We start from the raw sequence: 22,515 nt of genomic DNA on the forward strand, positions 1-22,515 counted from the left end.
ACCAGTCAATGCTGTAATTCTGAAATGAAGACAGAGTCTTGCAATGCTTGTCATATTACACTGAGAGAGAGATTTTAAATACCTTAAGAAAAAACAAACACACAAGCAAGACCAGAGTTTGCTGTGCAAATATATTGTAGAGCTTTTTGGACTGTTTGTGACACAACCCCAAGTTGCTGTAACTACATGAAAAGCTTGAACTGAGTCTCAGGGTAACAAGAAATCCTGATATTCGCAAGGCGGCAGCTTCACACCACGCCTTTGACTTCATTACACACCCCACTCATCCAAAACAATTTATACAGCTGTAGGAGAAGGAATATAAACAACTTATTTTGAGATAGGCTGTAAAGTCACATATTAGTATGCCAGACACTCCAAAGACAGTACCAATTTACAGGCTCTTTTCTACCTGGAAGCCTGAAGTAGCTTGTCCATAACATATACTACTTTGCCTGAGGTTACCTACTAGCAGACCATTGAAACAGTACTGATCATTCTGTAGTAAATGCTAGAGCATCTACTTGCTTTAGCAAAGCCTGTGAGCACCGACCAGCATATATTTCACGGGAGCTGTGAGGAAAAAAATTTGAGCTAAAGGTCAATCAACGTGTAAGGCAGAATTAAACCTGGGTGAGACATGGCTGTTACTTTGCAAAGGACTATCAGTCAAAAACCAATGCCCTGCCCTCACACCCTCCCAAACTTCCAGTTTGATATACCCCAATTTCCTGTCAGTGAATGGTACTGCAAGGCCTTGTGAATGTCTTCATTTTTAAAAGGGCTAAAGTGAGCTAGAATCTCAAGGAGTTACTATGAACTGAACAGACTTTCAGAAATCTCAATCTGCAACCAATACATTAACTCCTTCCCAAATAAATGTTCTCATTCTTTCAGACCCAAGTTGCTAAATATGACCAATAGTATTAAGCCAGTTTAAAAAGGTTCAATTAGTCTTGTTCTGCTTGAACCAAGGTACATTCTTTCCCCAAAACACCTCACTGTCAGACTTTGGGTTTCTCATTCTGGCATTCATCAGTTTGAGCAGCATTTTGCAAGTCTCCTGTCCTCATCACAGAATTTAATTCACTTTCTCTTTTCTTTTTTTTTCTTTTCCCAAAAGAAAGAAATACTTTTTAACTTCCCAAATACTAATAACTAGCAACTGCTTTGAGAGGAAACATTGCTGTCAGGCACACATCGTTATGATACGACCAGTGAACATAACTTGTACATGCACTCGTATCCCTCAATCAATTTTCCAGTTATACTTACGTCAGCTTCAATCTTTTAATATGACCTGGCATCACAGGAACATACAGCATTTTGACTCCCTGTACAACCATAGTTGGTTCAATTCCATATTTCTCCTGGAATTCACAAATTAAGACTTATTAAAGGATTAGGACAGCTGCACAAGCCAGCAGATACTACTACTGCTAATACTACAACTAAGTATTTAAAACCATAGGACCCCAACCAGAAAACTTGCTAATGCATGGATGTTGACAGAAGTTTTATTATGATATATTTGAGTCAAATTAACAAAGAATTTGAAAGTAGGCTTGGACATGTTTAGAGACATTCCTGGTGACATTAATTCTTTCTAGAATTACTCTGGTTTAACAATAACTTGATATAAGAAAAAAAAAAAAAAACAACAAAACAGAAAAACCCAAACCAACAACCCAAAACAAGAAAACCCTTTCCTCTTGTCTTGTATTAACCCAGTACAGCACAGGACTTACTCTGACAGCGTTTATGAAATCCAACAGAGTAAAATCCTCTTTCCCATAAATTGTCCACCTGTCCCAGATTGTAAATGATATCTCATTTCTGTTTTAAAGAGAAAGGTTGTTTGTTACTTTAGAACGTGAACTCAGGCACTTCCTTTAAACAGGTATTGAAGAACTGTCATGTCTTCTAGCGACTTGCTATTTTACCTTGAGCAAAAAATCTCTTCCCTCTCTGCTGCCATTTAGCCAGACCTTTGACCTGGCTAAGCACAAGACACAGTAAGAACTCTGGGTAAACACAGTATACAGCAATGAACTTACTAAGTTTTCAGACCTACTGAAAAATAGCTCTTCTACTGACTAAGATGCACATGTCTGTCCAGTCTGTGCTGACAGGATGTTTATTAATAAACATGCCACACATCTAACTCATCTAGATTTTTAAAGCCTCACTAGCAACAGCTTCCACTGAAAACAAAACTAAGCCCTTAAAACCACTGTTTTTAAAATTAGGACAGAAGGGTATGTGCTGCAGTTTCCAAACAGGAAGTTCTTGAGCAATGCATGATGGGACACCCTTGGCAGTACTAAGAATATCCCTTACGCTTTTAGCAGTACGTGGTAAATGGATAATAGAGTTTGATAGCAAGCACTAAGTGATTCATGATCTTCCAAGTTTAAAGAACAACAAAAAATAACCTTGAATATCTGTAACGTTTAATTGAAGTATGACCATGAACTGTGGTTCCATCATAGTTCTGCTTATGCAAGCACATAAGGTCTCAATCTGGTTATCTGGACTTAATAACTGAACAAACTTCACGCTTCTTGTAACGGCTCACCAAGTTCTAAGCATCAGCTACCAGGTTTCCAAATACTGCCCTTCTACTGTTGTCCTTCTTACCTGATTTCTGTTCTTCTTACTTCAGCAGTTTCTGTAAAGACCATTATGGGAATGGCTAGGTTCAGAAAACAGTTCTTGTATGCATCAGCTGGGTAGCCACCCACAACTTTGATGAGTTCCAGTGCAACCTGCAGTAAATAAGAATCCCATACTGCCATGAGACCAAACACAGGTCTTAAATACTGCATTATCAACACTAGTTTAGTTACAAAGCCAGCGACTACAGAGTAAGTTGTTAACGAGATCAGCCTTTGTCCAATCGGCAGAGTAAATCACATCTGGAAATGCAACCCAATATGCCACAGAAATAAATTCTGTTGCTGCTAATGGAAATATTTAAAACGTTCAAAAGCATTCCTAATGTAGGACTCTTCCAAAATGGTTTAATTCAAGACACCTCAACAAAGGATGCAGTTCTGTTGAAGTGCATGGATGTGAACTACTACAAAACAGATCCTTTCCACTCTTGGCAGTGGCACTCTGATGGAAGTTAGTATTAACCGCAGAAAACAAACCAAAACGCTCATCTCCAACCTCTCTTTCTGGTCAGCAAATCAGAAATAAAAGCACCAAGGGCTTACCACATCTAGAACCAAAAGCGACCTTTTGTATTGTTACATGAGAAAAAAGATTATTAAGTTTGAAATAAACCCATTTCTTTAACGAGGCTCTTTCAGTGTAGTGTTAATCAACATCCAGACAACAGTGTTAGGAAATGAACAGTAAGAGAAAGAAATAGGCATTCTAAAAAGCATACTCACCAGCCCTGATACTGCAGCAGTAGCTGTTGCAATTGCAGGAATAATCTTTCCAGCAATGCGCTTTGTTTTGAACCGATCTGCTGGTTCGATGTTGTACATCTTGGCTCGCAAGTTTGATGCTGCTGTTATGAAATCTATATGCCCATTACTATCGTCATCTTTTTCAAAGGAGATGGGCTTCATTTGCAAGTCATCTGCTCGTGGAAAAAAAAAAAAAAAAAAAGAGGAAAAATTATTTTTAGGACCCAGAAGATGTCCTAAACATAAGTTATAGGGAACTAGAATCTTAACAAATTAAAAACTTCTCATTCTGGAGCTTGGTGCCTTACTTACAACTTGCTTGAAGCAGAAATGCCCCTACCAATACCAGTTGTTAAAAGTGAGTAATGAAAGAAACATCAACAGAGCTCCAAAATTTTATTTTCCTTAAAACACCAAGATTTTGGACAGTCCTATGGATGTTTCTTGTACAGCCCACCTTGCTATAGCTCCATCCTGTAAGAATTCCCTCAATTAGCTTTGTTTATCTGTAACCATTTCACTATGGACTCAGTACATGGGAGACAGAGGTCAGGGTTGACGGTCCCTGGGATGGGTTAGAGCTAAGCTAATCTTTCTCCCCTGTGTTCACAGGCTAAAAATGCACGCATGTTGTTGTTGCCCAATGACCTCTTCATGTGGCCAGGCACAAAAATGGGATTCAAACATCCTCATTTTAACATATCTAGAAGATGCTGAAGAAGACTTTAACAGCCTTCACAATTTAGGATAATTTCAGATTGATTCCTGTAAGTAGTAACTCTCAACCTCCTCATACCAGAATCACTTTCCATCTATCTGGGATCAAGCCACCACCCTTTCCCTCCTCAGAATTCAATTCCCTGCTGCCTGCTTGCTGTCACCAGGGTTGTACTTACATTCAAGTAAAACAGAGAACCCTAAAACTTGCAAGAATCTCAGAAATACAGAAGCATAGGGTAATGTCAAGAAATAAGGACAGTTATCTGCAGGGCACTTCAGAAAGCTTTAGATATCAGCTATCAGCTTCTTGCAGAACTACAGAACTGCTTTATGCAAAGACCTGAATGTCATATGAGTAGCAGTGCAATCGCAAGGATGTTATGAAGCTATGAAACTAGTTTGCACTACTCACTTTCCAGAGCTTCATTGGATAGAATAGACTTCTCCAGCTGGAAAATAGCATTTCTTTCATCCTCACTGCTGACTGGAATATGATCTGGTTTTCTTGCAGTTTCATCTGTCTGTACAACCTGCAAGCATGTGCAGTGCTTGAGTAATAAAATACATGAACTTTGTACAGCACAAGTGTGAAGTGTACTAGATTTCCTGTCTTCCCTGCAGTCTTTCCTCCCCAGTTCAAGACAGACATAGACTTACTGGAGCAAGTCCAGCCAAGGACCACAAAGATCAAAGGACTGGAGCATCTCTCATACAAGGAGAAGCTGAGAGAGCTGGGATGGTTCAGCCTGGAGAAGACAAGGCTCAGTGGGGTCTTACCAATGTGTATAAATATCTCATGGGGGGAAAGTAAAGAAGGCAGAGCCAGACTGTTTTCACTGGTGACAGAAACAGACTGTTTTCACCAGTGACAGGACAAGGGGGGTACAGGCACAAATCAAAGCACATAAAATTCCATAAGAAACAAAAAAATACTTTAAAGAAAAAACAAACAAAAAATCACAACTGAAACTGTGAGGATGGTTGAACAACGGCACAGGTAGCAGAGAGAGGCTGTGGCATCTCCAGCCTCAGAGATATTCAAAACCTGATAGAACAGAGTCCTTGATGACCTGCTCTAGCTGCCCCTGCTTGAGCGAGGGGATTCAACTAGATGGTCTCCAGAGGTCCTTTATAACCTCAACCATTATGTGATTCTGAGTCAAAAGATCAGTTTCGTCTCACAAGGCAAGCATTCATGAGACAAGTGTTAACACTCGGCAAGAAAATATTAAAGCACTGTGGAATATTCACTAATTTTAAATGACAACAAATGCTAGCCACTGCACAATAACACTTATGTGGTTTTGAAGTTAACACTTCAAAAATAAACATAAAAATAATAACACTTCCTTTATATTACCTAGAAAGAAATAACAAATTGACACTAGTCTTGAATTGCTTTAAAGTTGCTTATGAGTAAAGTTTTACTACTTTTATTAAAGTAGTATAGACTCATATAAACTTTAAAAAAGCTTGCAGACTTACAATCACACTCATGCATGGCAAGCGATGCTACCACAAATCATTTTGAAAAGGCAAAGAAACCCCACATCTTGCATTTAGCATCTGGTACATAAATACCTTAGCTATATCAAGTTAAAGCAGTGCTGTATGCCACACTCTTGTTTCCCCAAAACACATTTTAGTTTGTGTTTACCTCTCATCAACATCAATGCAAGAAGTAGTTGGAGACGTGGGACACTGCTTGTGGATTATTTTTTTTTTTTTTTTCCATTAAACTAAATATCACACTTACTTTGTTTGAAGGTCTGAACTCTGGTACTTTCACAGCTGAAATAATCTTGAAAATAGTTTCCTCTGACAAATCCTGTTACAGTTTTGAAGAAAAACAATTTAAATTCACACCAACTCAAAAAGCCCCCCCCCCCAATTGTACATCCAGTAGGAATTCAAAGAATATCAAAACCAAAAAAATCGTCATCATTGAAACACCAAGTGACGTTTCAGTTGCCACAGTGAACCAGAGTGGTGTGAAGTGCCTAGCATGTGAAAACTGAACAGAACTGAAGTGTAAATGTGATTTACAGGAAGATCCAAGCAGAAAAGAAAAAGGGTAACAAGAAAAACAAATGGTAAGCAACACAGAGGCTGCAAGTAGTAAAAAATAAAATTCTCAGACCATAGCTAAGACGCTGAATTAAAAAAAATGCCTTAAAAAGATTGCCTTTCAGTGCAGTTGTTTTACTGCACAGGAAATTGGTCCATCAAAATAAGAATTCCTGAGTTCAGTGCTTACTGAAAATACCCAGTACACTATTCATTTCTTCTCCAGGTTAGGGATTTAAATAAAGAAGACTAAACGTAAGCAGTTGCTGAACAGCCAGTGCTGAAGGATAGATTACTTTTAAAGAATCACTTTAATCAGTTCTTGGAAAGAATTGGCAACTGAACATCAGACCAACACTGAACACGTACATCCAAGTTATGTGATGGGAGCACTGTTATAGTATGGATTACCTTTTCTGTGAAAGGAACACAGTACACTGTTGCAAAAAGTTTTGCTGCGCTCACAATGAAACCATAGTGCCTGAAAGAGAGGAAGATGATTGGTTTTGTTTGGTTGAGTTTTTACTTCAGTTGCCCACAGGTTTGTAGTCATATTCAAAGAGGTCTTGAAAACACACAGAGAGAAACAATTTCCACCCTTCAGCGCACACGTACAAAACAGATGACAGATTTTGAGGGACTCATAAGTCCTCTCCATACTAAGCAAACTTTGACAAGTGAAGAGTTATTTAATGAAAACTGTATTTTCTTTACCTCTACAGTCAAGACAATAACTACAAACACCCACATGACATCCATATGATAATAAAGATCTTCACCTCAGAAATACTTTGATATTCCCCATCGTCTCAGTTTTCACCCAAACTAAAAATGGCGATCTAAACAGTTTCTCAAAGCAGGTGTAGATATGCAGCAGAAAAAGGCTTTTAAATCCTTCAACCATATCGATTTTTTAAATTATCTGTAATACCCAAGCCATCTAGCTCAGACCCAAATTGTGATGAAGAAGAAAAGGGGTCCCTCCACTAGGTCATTTTAGTTAGTCAATTTAATTTGGCACATCCTGCATTTCATGATGCAGGCCCATGGAGGCAGGGGGGTATGACAGCAACTCAGTAATTCTGTAGTCACACAATAAATGAAATGGGCTGTTCTAAGCCATTTCACATTACATGTTGTCAGAACTTCCCACAGCACCCTCCAATCCCATGTCAGTGAAAGTTAAACTACCTGCAGTAAAAGTATGAGACAGCTCACTGAATCTGCCACAGAGTAAGACTATGCACTAGTACTTATCAAATACCAGTCCAAATTCTAGTGCTATAAAGCCATTGCCTTGCACTTATAGCATGCTATAAAACACAACAGTGGCAGTACCATACTTACAAAGGATCATTAAATTCAAACTTCACTGGAAAAGGTGGCCTCTTTGGTGATTGCCAAAACAAACCTGGTAAGAAGACAGACTTCAGATGAAATCCTAAGGAATCAGGAACAGCAACACATGACGTACGCCATGAATTCACTACAGGCAGAAAGGGGCATTTGTACTTACTTCCGTCTTTTAATCGTGTATCAAGAGGAAATGAATGAAGGAGCTGAAGAGCCTAGAGGAAAAGCCAGAGTAGCTTTAATAATTTGTCATATACAGATTGACATGACCACACTAAATAACGCTTTCTTTTTAGTAATGATGGGAAATCTTGATACAGCTTTTAAGATGCACCAATACGTAGCTGAAGTAATTTAGAGTTAAGAAAATCTAAGATGCCTGTGTCAAGATGGAGAGCTTAAAGACACAAGTACTACTAGACAGTAACTTGCCTATTCATTCACTGGACAAAGATGACAATGTCACCTCATCTGTCCAAAGTCCAAACAAGACAATTAATCTAACAAGTAAAACATTCCCCCCACCCTATTGTCACTTCAGGATTCTTGCATATTGATTCACAATTGGGAATGCAACATTTTCTCAATGTGACAACTACCACCAGGGCTTCCACATGCACAGATGTTTATTCATACACATCATGATCACATCCTTCTTACAAAATTACATGCGCACGCATATACAGTGGACCAGATTCTCAGAATGACTGGCTCTTATTTCAGCCAAACTTTCTGTGACATCTTTTAGAAAATCAGGGATATGAAGATGAGTTCAGTAACAAAAGTTTAGTGGGGGAAACAAAAAGTCACTGTCCTTTAGTAAAAGACACCTGATAATCCTGCTGCTCTGGAAAAACACAATACCTAGTCAGCTGGAAAAATGCCAAGAAAACTGCATGGAGACTACTGAACAGAGCCACTAGGAGTCAGTTAATAAACCTGACTTAAAAGTGCTACAGTAGAAAAAGGAAGGGATGCAGCATTTTTAAGTTTCAAGTACAGTTCATTATTTATGAAGAGATGGAAGTGCAAAGACTTGTACACCTAGTTATTAGGGCTACCAAGTTTTTCAAAATCCTCATCAGTCTAGTGCCACCTCATTTCCAGGTCTTACCTACCTTATGGCTAAAATACTTCTCAAATTTTACTCTTGCTAGTTCCACACATTGAGTCCAACTTCGGGGTCTTCTACTCAGTGTTTTAATGACATGAAAACAGCCTTCTAAGCTCTCCCCTGATTTTATTCTCTAGACAGAGACGGAAATATGAAAATGTTAAAACAGACAAGATTCCTCCCAATCCAGTCAAACAGTAAACATGTTTTTAGTAAGTTATAGGCAAAAGGAAACAGAGGGTCACTTTGTGAAATTCTATCCTTTATGTGATCTTCTCCACGGGGTTTTTCCCCAGGTGCTGAGGTCTACTTAATTTATTTCCACCCAGTCCTATGGACCATGGGCCATTACAGACTCAGAAAAAAAGATATTAAGCAATTGAGTCTAATTTATTACATAGTTGAATTCACTTGAAACTAAGCCTTCCCTTCATTTTACCCAGCTGGTTACACATCAGTGTGACATCTACTACACACTTGCTAGAAGTACCTCAGTATTTCTGATATTCTACATCATGTACAGAGCACACATGAGCTAGAGAAGCAGCCCACGCATAAGACTTTGGATCTTAATTATGAGACAGACCAGAAATACTGTTCCCATGAAAGATCAACTAATGACTTGGCCAAATAAGTCTTCAGGTTTTCTGACGAAGGTCAGAAAATAACCCAAATCTCACTGAACTTAAATAGAAAGAAAATCCATAAAGCATTAGCTTAAACCCTGCATTTTACCCTGGTAACATTCCCCTACCTGTAAAACTTCTTCTGCGGATGGATAGGTTTGCCAGAATTTGTTAAACAATGAAGGCTTGTGAGAAAATGAACTTTCAAACTAGAAAATAAAAAGAACAAATATAGCATTCTGCAAGAAGTATATCAGATCCCTCATCTTTCCAAACACATATTAAGTTATGCTGAACGCCAGTAAGCTTATTCCCTTACCTTATCTCTTGCCCACTGTATTGTATGCTCAATAGCAGCTGGGAAGGATTTTAAGGTGCAAAAAGGTATTTCTTCTTCTGGTGGATCTCGCTGTAATTAAGGAGAGTTGCATGTAAAATGCAGATGTATTAAAGTTTATTGCTGATAATAGCACCAAGAATTTCTAGGCTACATAAGTTTAGAACTCCACTGTTATAAAATACAAGGTGGCTTATTTTGCTTAGAACAAAATTTGTTTCATGAACACTAATATATCACTTCCTATTTATGAAGAATAGTCTAAACTCCACACTTGAAAGGAAAAATGAGTTCTGAAACACAAACAACAGAAGAATTTGGCAGCCAGCTTTCCCAAGATGCACCGTTCACATTCACATACACTCTCAACATGAAATACACCCTTTCACTCAAGGCCAGAAAGACTTCTTTGTGTACTGTAGCAAGACCACTAGGATGCTCAAAATCCTGTCTCTGTGTCCACGTGGCACCAATTCATGGTGTTCTCAACCAGTGATTTTCTATCTTGCAAAGGCAGCTTCACAAGAACTTAAGCAGAGGGATATTGCAAGAGTTTGAAGGTTCATTTCCCCCTTCTCCATTCAAACACAACCATTGTATATGCTTGTAGAAACTGGCAGACTAATTCCTACTAGAGGCTTGTGTTTCTCCTACCTACCTGTGGATGTGATATTCACCAAAAACAGAATGAGCAGGCAGAAAGCAGTTCTAAGAAGGAAACCCACAAGTACAAAACTAGTTTGCAATGCCACTGTGGGATTAGATTCTTATTCAGAAGGAAGTTTTCAAGGGGAAGAAAAAAAAAAAAAAAAAAAAAGGTCAGTCCCTTAGAAATGCATCAGAATTTGGACTTTTTCCAAAGCTTATGTTTCATGATTTATATAGTAGTTGCTTTTAATTACTGGCCTAGATGTAATCATCAGCTACATAGCAGACATGATATATCCAGTCTGCTCAAATTTTATATCCTGCAAGCTTTTCTTCAGAAACCAAGGAAGTAATTATTTCCTAATAGTACTGATCTTCAGCAACTCAAAGAGGCCACTTATTTCAGACATACACCTAAATGATTAAAGAATTGGGAGGGCATTATGGCACTAGCTACAGAAGGTAAGCAATGGTCTTAAAACACTTACATGACTATTATAGGACTCTGTCAGATGTGGCACAATAACTTCTGTGTGTCCTTTTGTTCCCATAGTTCCAGAGTCTATAAGAGGACGCAGGTTTGCTACACAACGACTGACACAGAAAGACACAGACGTATCAGAATACAACATAATCACAACACTCTTGCTTTGCAGACGTTGCCAGAGTGTAACCTGAATTGGCTCTAGGCACTTTCAGAACAGTGGAGAGCTTACACCAAACTTGATAAAACAAGAGATTAAATAAGAAGAGCTACTTCAAGTTAGATCAGGATACCATAAACCTGAGCCTACCTGGATTAGGAGCATTAGTAATTCTTTTTAAATGCAAACATCCCTACTTATAAATTTAAATACATACTCTTATGCATAAATATTTTAACCTTAAGACTGCCACAGTATTCCCCTCCTCATCAGACCTTGACAGCTATTAATTTCCAAGTGCTTACTCCAAGGCTCTCTATCATGTGAACAGTACCAGTCACACAACAGCAGAGTTGGTTTCCACCTTAAGTATAAACCCCTTCCTCCCCTCAGCCTGCATCCCTATAAAGAAGCAAAATCAGTCTGAGCAATTTGCTATCAGATCTTATAAGCAGCTGCAGATCACGAAGATTAAGAATAGAAAAGCCGAGTTCACATAATAATGTGAAAAGCAGTCCTCGCTTCCTTTCCACAACCTACCTGTCAATGTATCTCCTTGCCTCAACATTGTCCAAAGCGGTCACAATCACATCTTGCTTGGTATAGAATTCATCACTGTAAGTGTTCTCAGTGGCTGGACAAACTTTATTAATGTATGAGTCAATCTTTAAGTAAGGATTGATGTTCAGAGTTGCTTCTGCTGCAGTATAGCTTTTAGGTTTCTGAAAGTATAAATACATATCTATATCAACAATATTTAGATAAAGAACATCTGGGACACAGAAGTATCGACTTAATTTGCGATCAGACAACAACTCACTGACAGAAATGTTAGTATGCAAAACATACAATAAAGGAAATTCTTTAATTATGTACCTTCCTCACCAATAAATATCTTATTAATCTAGTTTTATTTTTAGTTTTATTTAGTGCGTCAGAGACCACAAGGGGAGAGTGCTTAAATCGTGCAGCAGAAGTGTATTGAGTAATGGAAACTGATGCCACACGCTGCCTTTGAGGGTCTCAAAATGCCATAAGAAAGGACCAGTTCATGACTGACAGAAGATAAACCCATTATTTATTGTGACTATGTCTATGCAGCATAGACAAAAAACTGTGAATAATCAGGCTACTGCAAGGCATTACACACAAAGCCAGTTTCAGAAGCCAAACTGAAACAGAGTTCTTAACCTACCTGACACTTCCAGCCATGCTACATTCAATTATCTAGGGATCAGCACTTAGAACAGTAGAACTCAAGACAGTGTGGCTTCTGAAAGCCTGCAGAGTTCACCTTCCATTTATCTATTGATTCAAAATGTAATTTGTTCCCAGATTTGCTAGACATAAACAGGAGGCAGAAAATTCAGCTGCTGGATTTGGGGCAGGGGAATCCTTTTTCCCCATTGCTGTCAAAATCTGAGCCACTTTTCTTTTTTTATTTTGTGCTGTCTTTGCAAGTACAGGGATATCCTCTCTGCTTCCAAAGAATTAACAGTTTCTGTGTAATGCATTTACTGAATGTACATGGGGTTTTTTTTGCCACGCTATCTACCAGCTTAACGAAGACTGAATTAAGTCAGAAGATAGCAACTTCAGTCACATTCCATCAGCAATACCTCTTCTATTGAGAGTACTTCTGCCAGTGCTGTCAATTTTCTGTTGTTTTGTTTTATTCTCCCTGAATTTCAGTGGTATAGCAAAGCATTTCTAGCATATTAATCCATGGCAGCTTCTTATGCAACACAGCATTCACCAACTGATTCTCAAGTTCGAGAGATTTCATTAGTCAAAGACACCAGTACAAATTAAGATCAGTCAATTTTCCCTCAACTGATACTAGTGATAAGTGGGATGCCAATGTAGTTCTAGGTATTGTTTTAAAAGACACTGGATTTCATTACAGCCTTTAAGTCTTCTTTGGACAGAAGTACATACACTCACAAGTTCAGCTCTTGGTGGGGACACAGGACAGGGTAACAGAACAATAGTCCAGAAAGTTTATCGAACAAGAAAGCCTACCTGTATGTGATGAGGACGAAAAAGAAACTGTCTGTTCAGGTTGGATTTCTCTATCAAGTCTGGATCTGTAATTGTAACCTAAGTCAGAAGGGGCAAAAGCAACAGCTGAAGTTACAATTTAAGTGTAGCATCAAGCAATAATCTTTATTAAATCCCTACAGAAACTTGTCAAAACAAAACACTCCTGTTGGCATCCACTGTGGCTAACAGCTTTGCCATATACTGACTAATTAAATTGTGTTTTAAAATCAAAATATAGCAAGACTGCTCCAAGCGTGTTCTGCTTCTAATTGCACACTACTTCCGCCATTTGACCCTCTGTGCAGAGATCAACCTGAAATAAGGCTTAGACTTTTCACATTTTTAAGTAGTCTAATTATTTAATTATTCCTTGTCACATTACATTTTAATAAGCAAAGTGAGGGTAACAGGTGACTTACCAATCCTTTGTCTTGCCCAGTACCAACACCAAGAAGTGCAAAGTTTTTTAGCATTTCACAGCCTATAGCTCCACACCCAACCTAAAGAAATGAGATTTTTAGAGTCAGAAACTTTCATGGTTTTCACTTAAACAACTGTAATAGACAAGTCCCATTACAATTTTGGGCCATTTATTCTGCAGTGGCACACGTCATCAGAGCTGCTCTCGTTATTTTGAAGACAGTGGATGTTAGCTGTATAGACAAAGCATGTGCAAAAAGTCTAACAGTGTCAGTCACACTCACCAAAAAAACATTCAGATCATGCAGCTTCTGGCACAGAGAGTCTCCAATACAAGCCCTCAAGGCATCATACCTATCTCCCCTATGCAGGCACAGGAAAAAAAAAAAACAAACAAAAAAAAAAAAACACAGAAGAGTTAAGTTGTCATTTATCACAGTAGTATCACTGATGCCAAACTGCACTTCAATATGAACTAAGAAAACCAGACTGAGTCCCTTATAATTCCTAGTCCTCCCATGCTCAAATATGACACGTATTCTCAACCCCAAACCTGTCCCTCCAGCAAATGGCACTGAACTAACTTTAAAAGACATCTTCTGTGCCTGCTTGAGACTCAGATGTGAACAACACATAAAACAACAGGTTGTAGTTATATTTACCGTGGGAGAAATTCTTCAGAGCTCATCTTTTCTAGAGGTGTTACAATGTCTAACATATCTATATATAGCTGTAAAAAAAAAAAAAAAAACACAAAAGGAAAAAAAAAACCCTGTGAAAATCATTCATGTTATTTTCGTTTAAAAAACAAAGTCAGTATTTTCTACATACAACAGAGTCTAGAAATTTCGAAGCCCTGATTTTTTACTGTCAGTGGAAGACTCTACAGCATTCAGCTCCTTACAGTTTACTTCACAATTTTAGTGGACAGGAAAAAGTACCTCAACACTGAGGGAAAAAAAGATCACAGAAACGTGAGCCGCAAGCTATTGACTTCTGACAGGCATGTTACCCATCCAAATTAGACTGTGTGAAGTTTTTAAATCTAACTTTATTCTGACACTTATCCTGAGAGTCTGAACGCACTGCTCTTATGTACTGTACCTCAAGCCGGCATCTGGACTATATCACACCTTTGCAGCCATGCACTGACAGGCCAATGCTCTCCTGAACCCCAAATATTAAAATTTTAACTAAGACTGGCTGCACTTTTATTGTACACAAAAAACATTATATTTTTTCCTAAATTCAGTCTCAATCTTCCCCCCAACCTCCTCCGTTATAGAAGCTGTTCAGCCTATTTTGTTCACACAGCAGTACACACAACCATACATACATAACATCACTGTCAAAATAAAGATCCAAAATCAAAGACAGCCTTACCCACTGCTGTAATGGTGAAAATTTTCCTGTTACTGCTTTCAAGACTTCCTGGCTAGCAACACCACCCACTGCTGCAGCCAGAGGAGCTAGAAATCCCTGAGCAGTCCTAGACAGCCATTTCACTACATCTCCATTCACCTGAGGCTGAAAAATAAGACATAACAACAGATTTATCCATTCAATCGAGCAAGTCAGTGCTTGACAGTTTCATAGATTGTTCTCAGTAAGACAGACAAATTATTCCACTTTGACTAGCAAAAAGCTTTCCAACCAAGACAGATCCACTATATATCCTGTATTTGTAATATGCGTTTATCTAAAAACTGGATTCACATAGCCACAAGATTCAGCCTTTGTGTCAGGTGAACATTTGGTTGAACCCGTACTGAAACACCCTTCTCTTTTCTCGCTTCAGAAAGCCAACTGATCCATCTAAAGATGGACAAAAAGACCAGAACAAGGACCAACAACTAAAGCATGACCTTTAGGCAAGTAAATGAGTGCATCAAAAATGGCTCATAATGAGGATGATTCCTTACTCACTTTGTTTTCCAGTGTTTCACTTATAGACATGGCTATTTTCAGCATTTCCTCAGCATCTTGAAGGCATCTAGACACCAGGGTAGAAAGAATAATGATCACTTAAGCATTCCAGAGTCCTTCTAGAAACACATTTAATGGAGGAAAAAAAGCACTGGATACAGTAGGAAGAGTGTGGAAATTTGCATTGGCTTTAACAATGGAGATTAAAGATGAGCTGTGACATTTAGAAGCGCAAGAACAGGAGTCTCAGTGGAAAAGCCCATGTGCAAGTCCAGTCTTAAGATTTATACTTTTAAAGTAGTTTTGGCTTGTTTAATTCAAAATTATGCACATCAAGAACTACAGCTGAAAAAAAAATACCGAAAATGAAAAATAAATCCTTCAGACTGTTGGTTTTTTTTTTTTTTTAAATCCATAAGCTACTGGGTAATTCAGGAATCACTGAAATAACTTTTCCAAATTAATCCCACAATGTGAAAAAAACTGGAACAGAGAAAGACTTCCTCCAGAAGCATTTTCTGTCTACCTGGGCCCAGAAAATGGCATTCCTATATTGGAAATGCGCTGTTACAAACCCAGACACACATTTTTCATCTAGATTTCAGCTTTTCATTTCTATGTCACCTATTAAGTAGCAGACAGACAAGGTACCCTGCTGCACATCAAACCAGTAACTACAATAAAAGGAAAGGTCTGTCTGATTCAAGGCTTAGCAAAGACAAGACTGCTGCCTTACCCAATGTTCGGTCTGCGACCAAAGTTCTCCTCAAAGTGGTTCAAGGCAAGCATGGCAATGTGGATCTGCAAAGGTGCCTGTTAAGACAGCAATAGCTATTGATCAGCTACAAACTCAAAAAACCAGAAGGAAACAAAAGCAATTATTTGAAATCTTATGTTACTATTTCACTTCCTTGTCTCTTAACCATACCAATCCAAAAAAGTCTTTAAATAGCATTAAAAAGTGAATTTGAAATACCTTACACTAATGTTTTTACAAACTGGGATTATAAAGTGTTACTAAGTGGTAATGCAATCCCCTTCACACACATTCAGCACCCACTTCAACTAAGTCTAACTAAAGAGTCCCCAAAAGAATTTAGTGTTGAAATTGGAAAATGCAGCAATCTTCTTTTAACTATATATTAGAATGCATTGCTTTTTGCCAAATGTCAATAACAAAGCCCAGTATTAAGGGTCAAAGAGGCAAGTCAGACCTTACATTATCAAACTAACAAAAAATCATCCTATCAACATCATTTTTAGTTTAAGTTTTTAATGAGTCCGAGGCTTACATGCCTTGCACATCCATAATACTTAACCAAAATGGTGTCAGAGGCAAATCGTGTTCACTTCCTCTCAGATCCTAAAAATACCTCTGCATAATTTTTTCAAAAAAAAAAAAAAAAAAAAAAAATTCTTACACTGTTAACTCCAGTTTCCCACCAACCTGTGATCACCTTTTTCTGATTATCCCAGCTTTGATGCCAGTGTGATTTTTATCAACAAAACATCATTAAATACAGGAAAAGACATTGTGTCACTTGCAAAATTTATACTCCCATGAATTAAAGACTTATCGAAACCAAAGATTTTAAACAGCAGAGGTGGCTGAGCTGTGCCTTTACAATATAGTTGGTTTAAATAATAGATAACAAGCCTCTATGGTGATCTAAACCATAATGTATATTCTGTGTGACCACACAAACTGATACCTCAACTCTTTATTTCACACTTTAAACTCATATTTAACTACTACAGAAGACTTAGGAAATTACATTGTTGTACACATAAAGCTGCAGATTACATTCTGTGTAGTTTTAACATTAAAGTACTTATGCCCAAATCCCCACATGCTAATTACCTGAGGCTTGCTAAAATCTGCAACAAGGCATAATGGATTTGTTATCTGCTTCTCCAACCGTTCCTGGAAAAATAGAATTAATCATAAGAACATACCCATTTAAGGACATGACAGTCACTACTACCTGACAAAACAATACTCTTACTGGAGAGACTAAGAACCAAATATCCTTTCTTACTAGTATTGTTATTACTATCTCCATTATTAATGCCACAAAAGATGCATAAAATAATCATCTACTGCAAGCTTTGTCAATCAAAAACGGTCAGGGAGATGTTTCACATCCTAGTGGCTAGACCCATCTCTTACACTGCTCCGAGGCGGCTACCAGGGATTTTATGCGCAACTGACTCCTTGTAGAAGTTCCCCATGGATCAGGAAGCTATTGCTTCACCGAGACAAGATACTGAGCTGTGCATTCTCATATCAGAAGCAGCTGGTCCTTACTCCCAGCTTTTTAGAAGAATGTTTGAGGGCAGTCAGTATCTACTTTCTGTGGGCTCAGAAAGGCACACAACACCATGTAGCTTGCAACTCGTCTTATCCAACTGTCTCTCCTTCTCAGAAGGCTGACAAGAAACCACATATTTTTAGACCTTCACAGACTCCCCAGCAGTACAGGGATAGGTTGCCCATAAATATTTTTCTCTACACTGGCAGGTAACTTTGAAGTATTTCCTATTCTCTCTGGTTTAGTAAATGGGTATCACTATTCTTACCCAATAAAATTAGTGTAAACCCAAATCGCGGGTAACCAAATCATGTATCTGCTGAACTTTGTTTCCAGTGCTCAGACCATTAACACTCAAGAACCTGGTTATGTCAAGCACACACTTACAAAGTAAAACGTCTTCGGTGTCTTCACTTGGACAGCTATGCCTCCATGTAAGTAAGGCTCCATATCTGACGTATTGCCAATGCTGAAGGAATAAGGTGACACCACTGGAACATGAAAAGAATAAACAGTGACTGAAAATTAAAAGTGTCATTGGATACTGCAATTCTGCATACAATAAAGTGGGGTTTTGCCAATGCTTTTTACGCTGTGCAACCTTGCTTTGAAAGCATAAACACAGTTGATCCTCCTAACAGGACTGTCCCTCTCTGCCAGTTTCTGGGCTAAAGTATTAGTTTCACATGATCTGTTATGAAATAAGCTTTTTAAAGCGGCAGCAGATTTAACAAGAATTCTGATGACCACAGCTCTGTAACAAAAATAAAATCACTCTCAGTTTTATTTAGACTGTGCACAGCAGTGTCCAGTATATTGCTCAGAGTAGGATTTTATCCCCGTGACTAGAACAACGGGCAATCAAAAAGGGCAGCTGGAGCATTTAAGTCACATTTTTCCTCTCATACCACTTAGAGCATCATTGAGATAAAGCAAGAAGACACAAAAATTGTAAATTGATGGAAAAGCGAAACTAAAAGCTGGGCTGTGATTAAGAGGAAGGAACTGAACAGCATCAGCTCTAGCAAAACGAAAGGGTCCAGAGAAAACAGACTCAACTACACTTTTCAAGGGTACTGGTTTTCCCTCAGACCACAACATAGTTGAAAACAAACAAACAACCCCCACCCACTCGCACTCTCTTCTGCTCCAGACAAACAGGCATTCAGATCTGGGAACTGGGCAATTCCCCAGCATCCAAAAGGAACCAAGCAGTATGCCTTGAGACATGCATGACGCAGACCAAAGCAGGATAAACATAAATCATGAGAATCGCTTCAAAAGCATGCTTAGAAATAGAGTGATGTCAATGCATCCCTGTACACTTAAATTGTCACCCAAAAAACTACAGTGACAAAGTGGTGTTAATTTAGTCCAAAACCATGACAGAAGCACAGGCATTACTGGACCCTCCAGAAACCAAAACCAGTTTGTCAGCAAACCTCAACTGTAATTAAAGCAAACCTTTATGTAATTAATGAGAACAATCAAGTCACCCACTCCCTTTTAAAGATATCAAAGAACACGGTAACCTCAGAGGCTGCCAACTAGCTTCCACTAGCTGAGAGTTTCCATTGCTCCTTATGCAGCAAGATGAGTTTGGAAAGATTTTACTACATGGAAGTGGAGTCAAGGCAACACCAGGAAGATGTTTGCACCAGAAAGCAATTTTTTTGTGCACGCTCACTGGAGGTCTGCACAACCAAGCAGTCCTCTGGCTACAGTAACTAACACTACAGTGAGCTAAAACAGGCAAAAAAAAAATACCCTGCAAAAGAGTCAGCAACAGTTTACCTGTTATTTGGTGTGTGGACCCATTTAAACATGACATTCCGTTAACTTCCCGAAAGGTTAAGAACTGCCCCGTCTCAAGCCTGTGTGGATGATTTTCAAGGCAAGTGACAATTCCAGGATTTGACTGAAAGCGAAAACGGCAAAGTTAGCAAGGAGGAAAGCGTCATGTGTAAAGGAGTTATGTTTCATCGTAGACACATAGCTTTTTGCCTATTGAAACCGCAGCCTCTAATACTTTTAGCACCTCAGTTCTTCCATATCAAGGGAGATACCTGTGATAACTTCTTCAGTTCTGTTGTTTTTTTGACAGTGTTTTCATGAAACAGGCTTTCTCCTTTTTACCTTTAACAGTTCCCAGCATGTTGGCAAACTACATTTGTTAGTTCTTAACAGTCAACATCATTGTTGTGTTTGGAAGTAGTAGCAAGTTTACCTCCTTTTTCCAAACTTAAAATAGACTATACGTACAAAGAAATTTTTACAGACATTAAGAAATAAAGTCTTGTGAATGGTCCTTATTACTCCATGCTTCCTTTCCATCTAACCTCCTTAAAAAGGACACCCCAAAATCATTCCTGAAAGTTAGGAAACTTACAAAGCTGGACATCCTTAAATACAGGAAAGCCACAGCCTCAAGCAGGTCACAAACAAGCTTACACTTGCAGGAATTTCGGACAACATCTCATTCTGTTACAGGATGCCATGCCAACCTCCCATGCACACCGAGACCCCTCTGCAGTCGGAGGACAGCTCATCAAGACCTTGTAGTGCAGCTCAGGCTGTAACATAGTGGACTTGCAAGCAAGCCTGGCCTATAAAGTCTCCTGCCATCTCTCCCTGAGTTCCAAATATTAGAAAGATTTCAGTTAAGCAGCATTAAACTTACATTATTCTCTGTGGTACGGAGAATGGCAAATGAGTTGCCCAGAGAAAATTCTTCTCTGATTTAGGGACAGAATGCCACCTCAACCCTGTCCACAGGACAAGAACAGCCACTTGTTGGTGTTTTTGGTATTGAGCCGTAATTCCGGTCAGTTTTACACTTCAGAGAGTGGAAGCAAGATACAACTAAACTCAAATATCAGATTATGAATCACAGGATATATATATACAGATATATATTCATTCCTTGACTTGGCAGGCAATCAGCACAAGTCATGAAACATAACTGTGTATTCTTTATGTAATTAATGACAACAATCAAGTCACCCATTCCCTTTTAAAGATATCAAAGAACAGGCTACCCAAATCATCATACCAGCTCAAACCCAACTTGCTATACAACCCCTTCTAGTTTGGTTACTATTACATCTAAACTAGAGATAGGACAAAAGACTTGCTGTGAGTGAGGTTATAGTCCGGACTTCCAGAGTTGAGAGAAGGAGCTACAATAATTTCCATTTATAAAACAATAATACAAAGACCAAGTGGACATCTGGACATTTGGACATTCTGCACTGGAAGTATTAGCAATAATATCCTCTTCTCATCGCCTCTGCTTTGGTAGGTTAAAAAAAATACTTAAATTGCTTTTCAAAACAGGCTCTCAATCCCCTTGATCATTTCAGTAGTCCTCCTCTATATGTGCTGCAGTTTCTCATAAAAAAAAGGGCTATTTTCATGCCTATTTCAAAGCTTCCTGAGAAGACTTAACCTATTCCCACAACAAGGCATGTCCTGTTCTCTTTACATCTCCTCATTTCTTTCTCTCTCTCTCAAAAAAGAGACTCAATATCGTGCTGTTACATTGCACATAATGACCAGGAGTCATCAGTATGCTCTACAGTGTTAGCATGTTATGACTGGCTGGTTTTGATCGAGACACAAGAACAAAGAAACTTTTTTTGCCTCTGCTATACTGCCAATTCTCAACTGCTTAGAAAGCTCCTGAAGTGAAACACTCTGCTTGGTCACATAGCCAATAATGAATCATTATAAAAAAAATTAAAGCAGCACAATGACTTCTATCCCTTACTTGTGTTATATTTGAAATGAAGATCTCCTTTGGCTCCTCTCCCGTTGTATCCAGTACTTCAAATTCATCACCAAAGTCACAAAACAAACGTGAACATATTCCATATACATCTGCACTGATGAACTGCAAGAGAAAGTAAAAATCATGAGTATCCGTAAAACAGCACAAGCCACAGAAATGACCTCTCACATTCAACCCTGCCCAAGGCTAGCAGGTTTAACTTCTATGGTGGAAACTTTTCATGTGCACCCAGGCCACTGACTATGTAGCACAGCACTCATGACAGACTTTGGACCTGCATGAGCATTTCAGAATTCCTACACAAAAACCAAGAACCACACCAATACGCAATGAAATACTGCCATTTCTACTACTGAGACATTCAGTCTCAGCATGTTCTTTCAGAACAATTATGAGTTAACAGTGAAAACTATTTCTTAAACAGAACTTTTTTTTTTTTTTTCTTTTTTTAAGAACAAAGCTATGGTTACCTGGGCTGATATCCAGGTAACGGCAGACACACATACAGAGTAGCAGCATCATACTCGCAAAACTCATACTGATCCATCAACATGCTATCTGCATAGAACTATATGCCTCATAACCAGCTTTCTCCATTTCTGGATAGAATGCTCATTGTATGGATTATTCATGTGTTTAATTTTTTATATTACCTTAATAGGCGGCTGCTGAGCATGACAGAAGTCATTAATTTTCTTCTGCAGCAACAGACTTACTTCAGTCAATATGACACACTGAACAAGAACAGAAATAAATCTAAGACACCAAACACAATCAACATCTTCAGGCTATGGAAGAAGTAGTACTAACAGTAAGATACTCAGATGTGCTGATTCCTTTCCCCCACACATAAAAGAGAAAGCAGTCTTGAGTCAGTTTTCTTATTACACATTAGAACAGATGGGTTACTGTTCCACAAGTTCTGGAAACAAGATGAGCAAATTCCCACTTTTTTTTTTTTTCCACTGCAGCTGTGAAACTCAAAACCTAATTAGAATACTTACAAAAACAGTTATAGATAATCTCAGAGAAAATGTAGATCTTGAATTTTAAGATTAAAGTTAGCAAAACAAACACAAATGATACTCATCAG

General features: G+C 38.4%; 1 protein-coding gene across 1 annotated transcript in view; it reads right to left on the reverse strand.

Annotated features, from left to right (window-relative positions):
- The window catches only part of UBA6 (ubiquitin like modifier activating enzyme 6), a 30,999-nt gene that overhangs the window by 1,290 nt on the left and 7,194 nt on the right, over positions 1–22,515 (reverse strand). The window contains exons 7-32 of the mRNA XM_082483113.1: positions 22,076–22,156; positions 21,402–21,524; positions 19,427–19,550; positions 18,020–18,123; positions 17,182–17,244; positions 16,057–16,133; positions 15,321–15,387; positions 14,778–14,921; positions 14,057–14,124; positions 13,679–13,757; positions 13,394–13,474; positions 12,954–13,031; positions 11,472–11,653; positions 10,776–10,881; positions 9,622–9,711; positions 9,431–9,511; positions 8,681–8,809; positions 7,726–7,777; positions 7,557–7,620; positions 6,621–6,690; positions 5,899–5,970; positions 4,555–4,672; positions 3,402–3,595; positions 2,641–2,768; positions 1,749–1,836; positions 1,276–1,370 (exon numbers count right to left, since the gene is read on the reverse strand). Of these exons, the coding sequence (XP_082339239.1) occupies positions 1,276–1,370; positions 1,749–1,836; positions 2,641–2,768; positions 3,402–3,595; positions 4,555–4,672; positions 5,899–5,970; positions 6,621–6,690; positions 7,557–7,620; positions 7,726–7,777; positions 8,681–8,809; positions 9,431–9,511; positions 9,622–9,711; positions 10,776–10,881; positions 11,472–11,653; positions 12,954–13,031; positions 13,394–13,474; positions 13,679–13,757; positions 14,057–14,124; positions 14,778–14,921; positions 15,321–15,387; positions 16,057–16,133; positions 17,182–17,244; positions 18,020–18,123; positions 19,427–19,550; positions 21,402–21,524; positions 22,076–22,156 (2,558 nt within the window). The remainder of the gene's footprint in view (positions 1–1,275; positions 1,371–1,748; positions 1,837–2,640; positions 2,769–3,401; positions 3,596–4,554; positions 4,673–5,898; positions 5,971–6,620; positions 6,691–7,556; positions 7,621–7,725; positions 7,778–8,680; positions 8,810–9,430; positions 9,512–9,621; positions 9,712–10,775; positions 10,882–11,471; positions 11,654–12,953; positions 13,032–13,393; positions 13,475–13,678; positions 13,758–14,056; positions 14,125–14,777; positions 14,922–15,320; positions 15,388–16,056; positions 16,134–17,181; positions 17,245–18,019; positions 18,124–19,426; positions 19,551–21,401; positions 21,525–22,075; positions 22,157–22,515) is intronic.

The sequence above is a fragment of the Vanellus vanellus genome, assembly GCF_965231255.1.
Source record: "Vanellus vanellus genome assembly, chromosome: 4".
Classification (NCBI taxonomy): Eukaryota; Metazoa; Chordata; class Aves; order Charadriiformes; family Charadriidae; genus Vanellus; species Vanellus vanellus.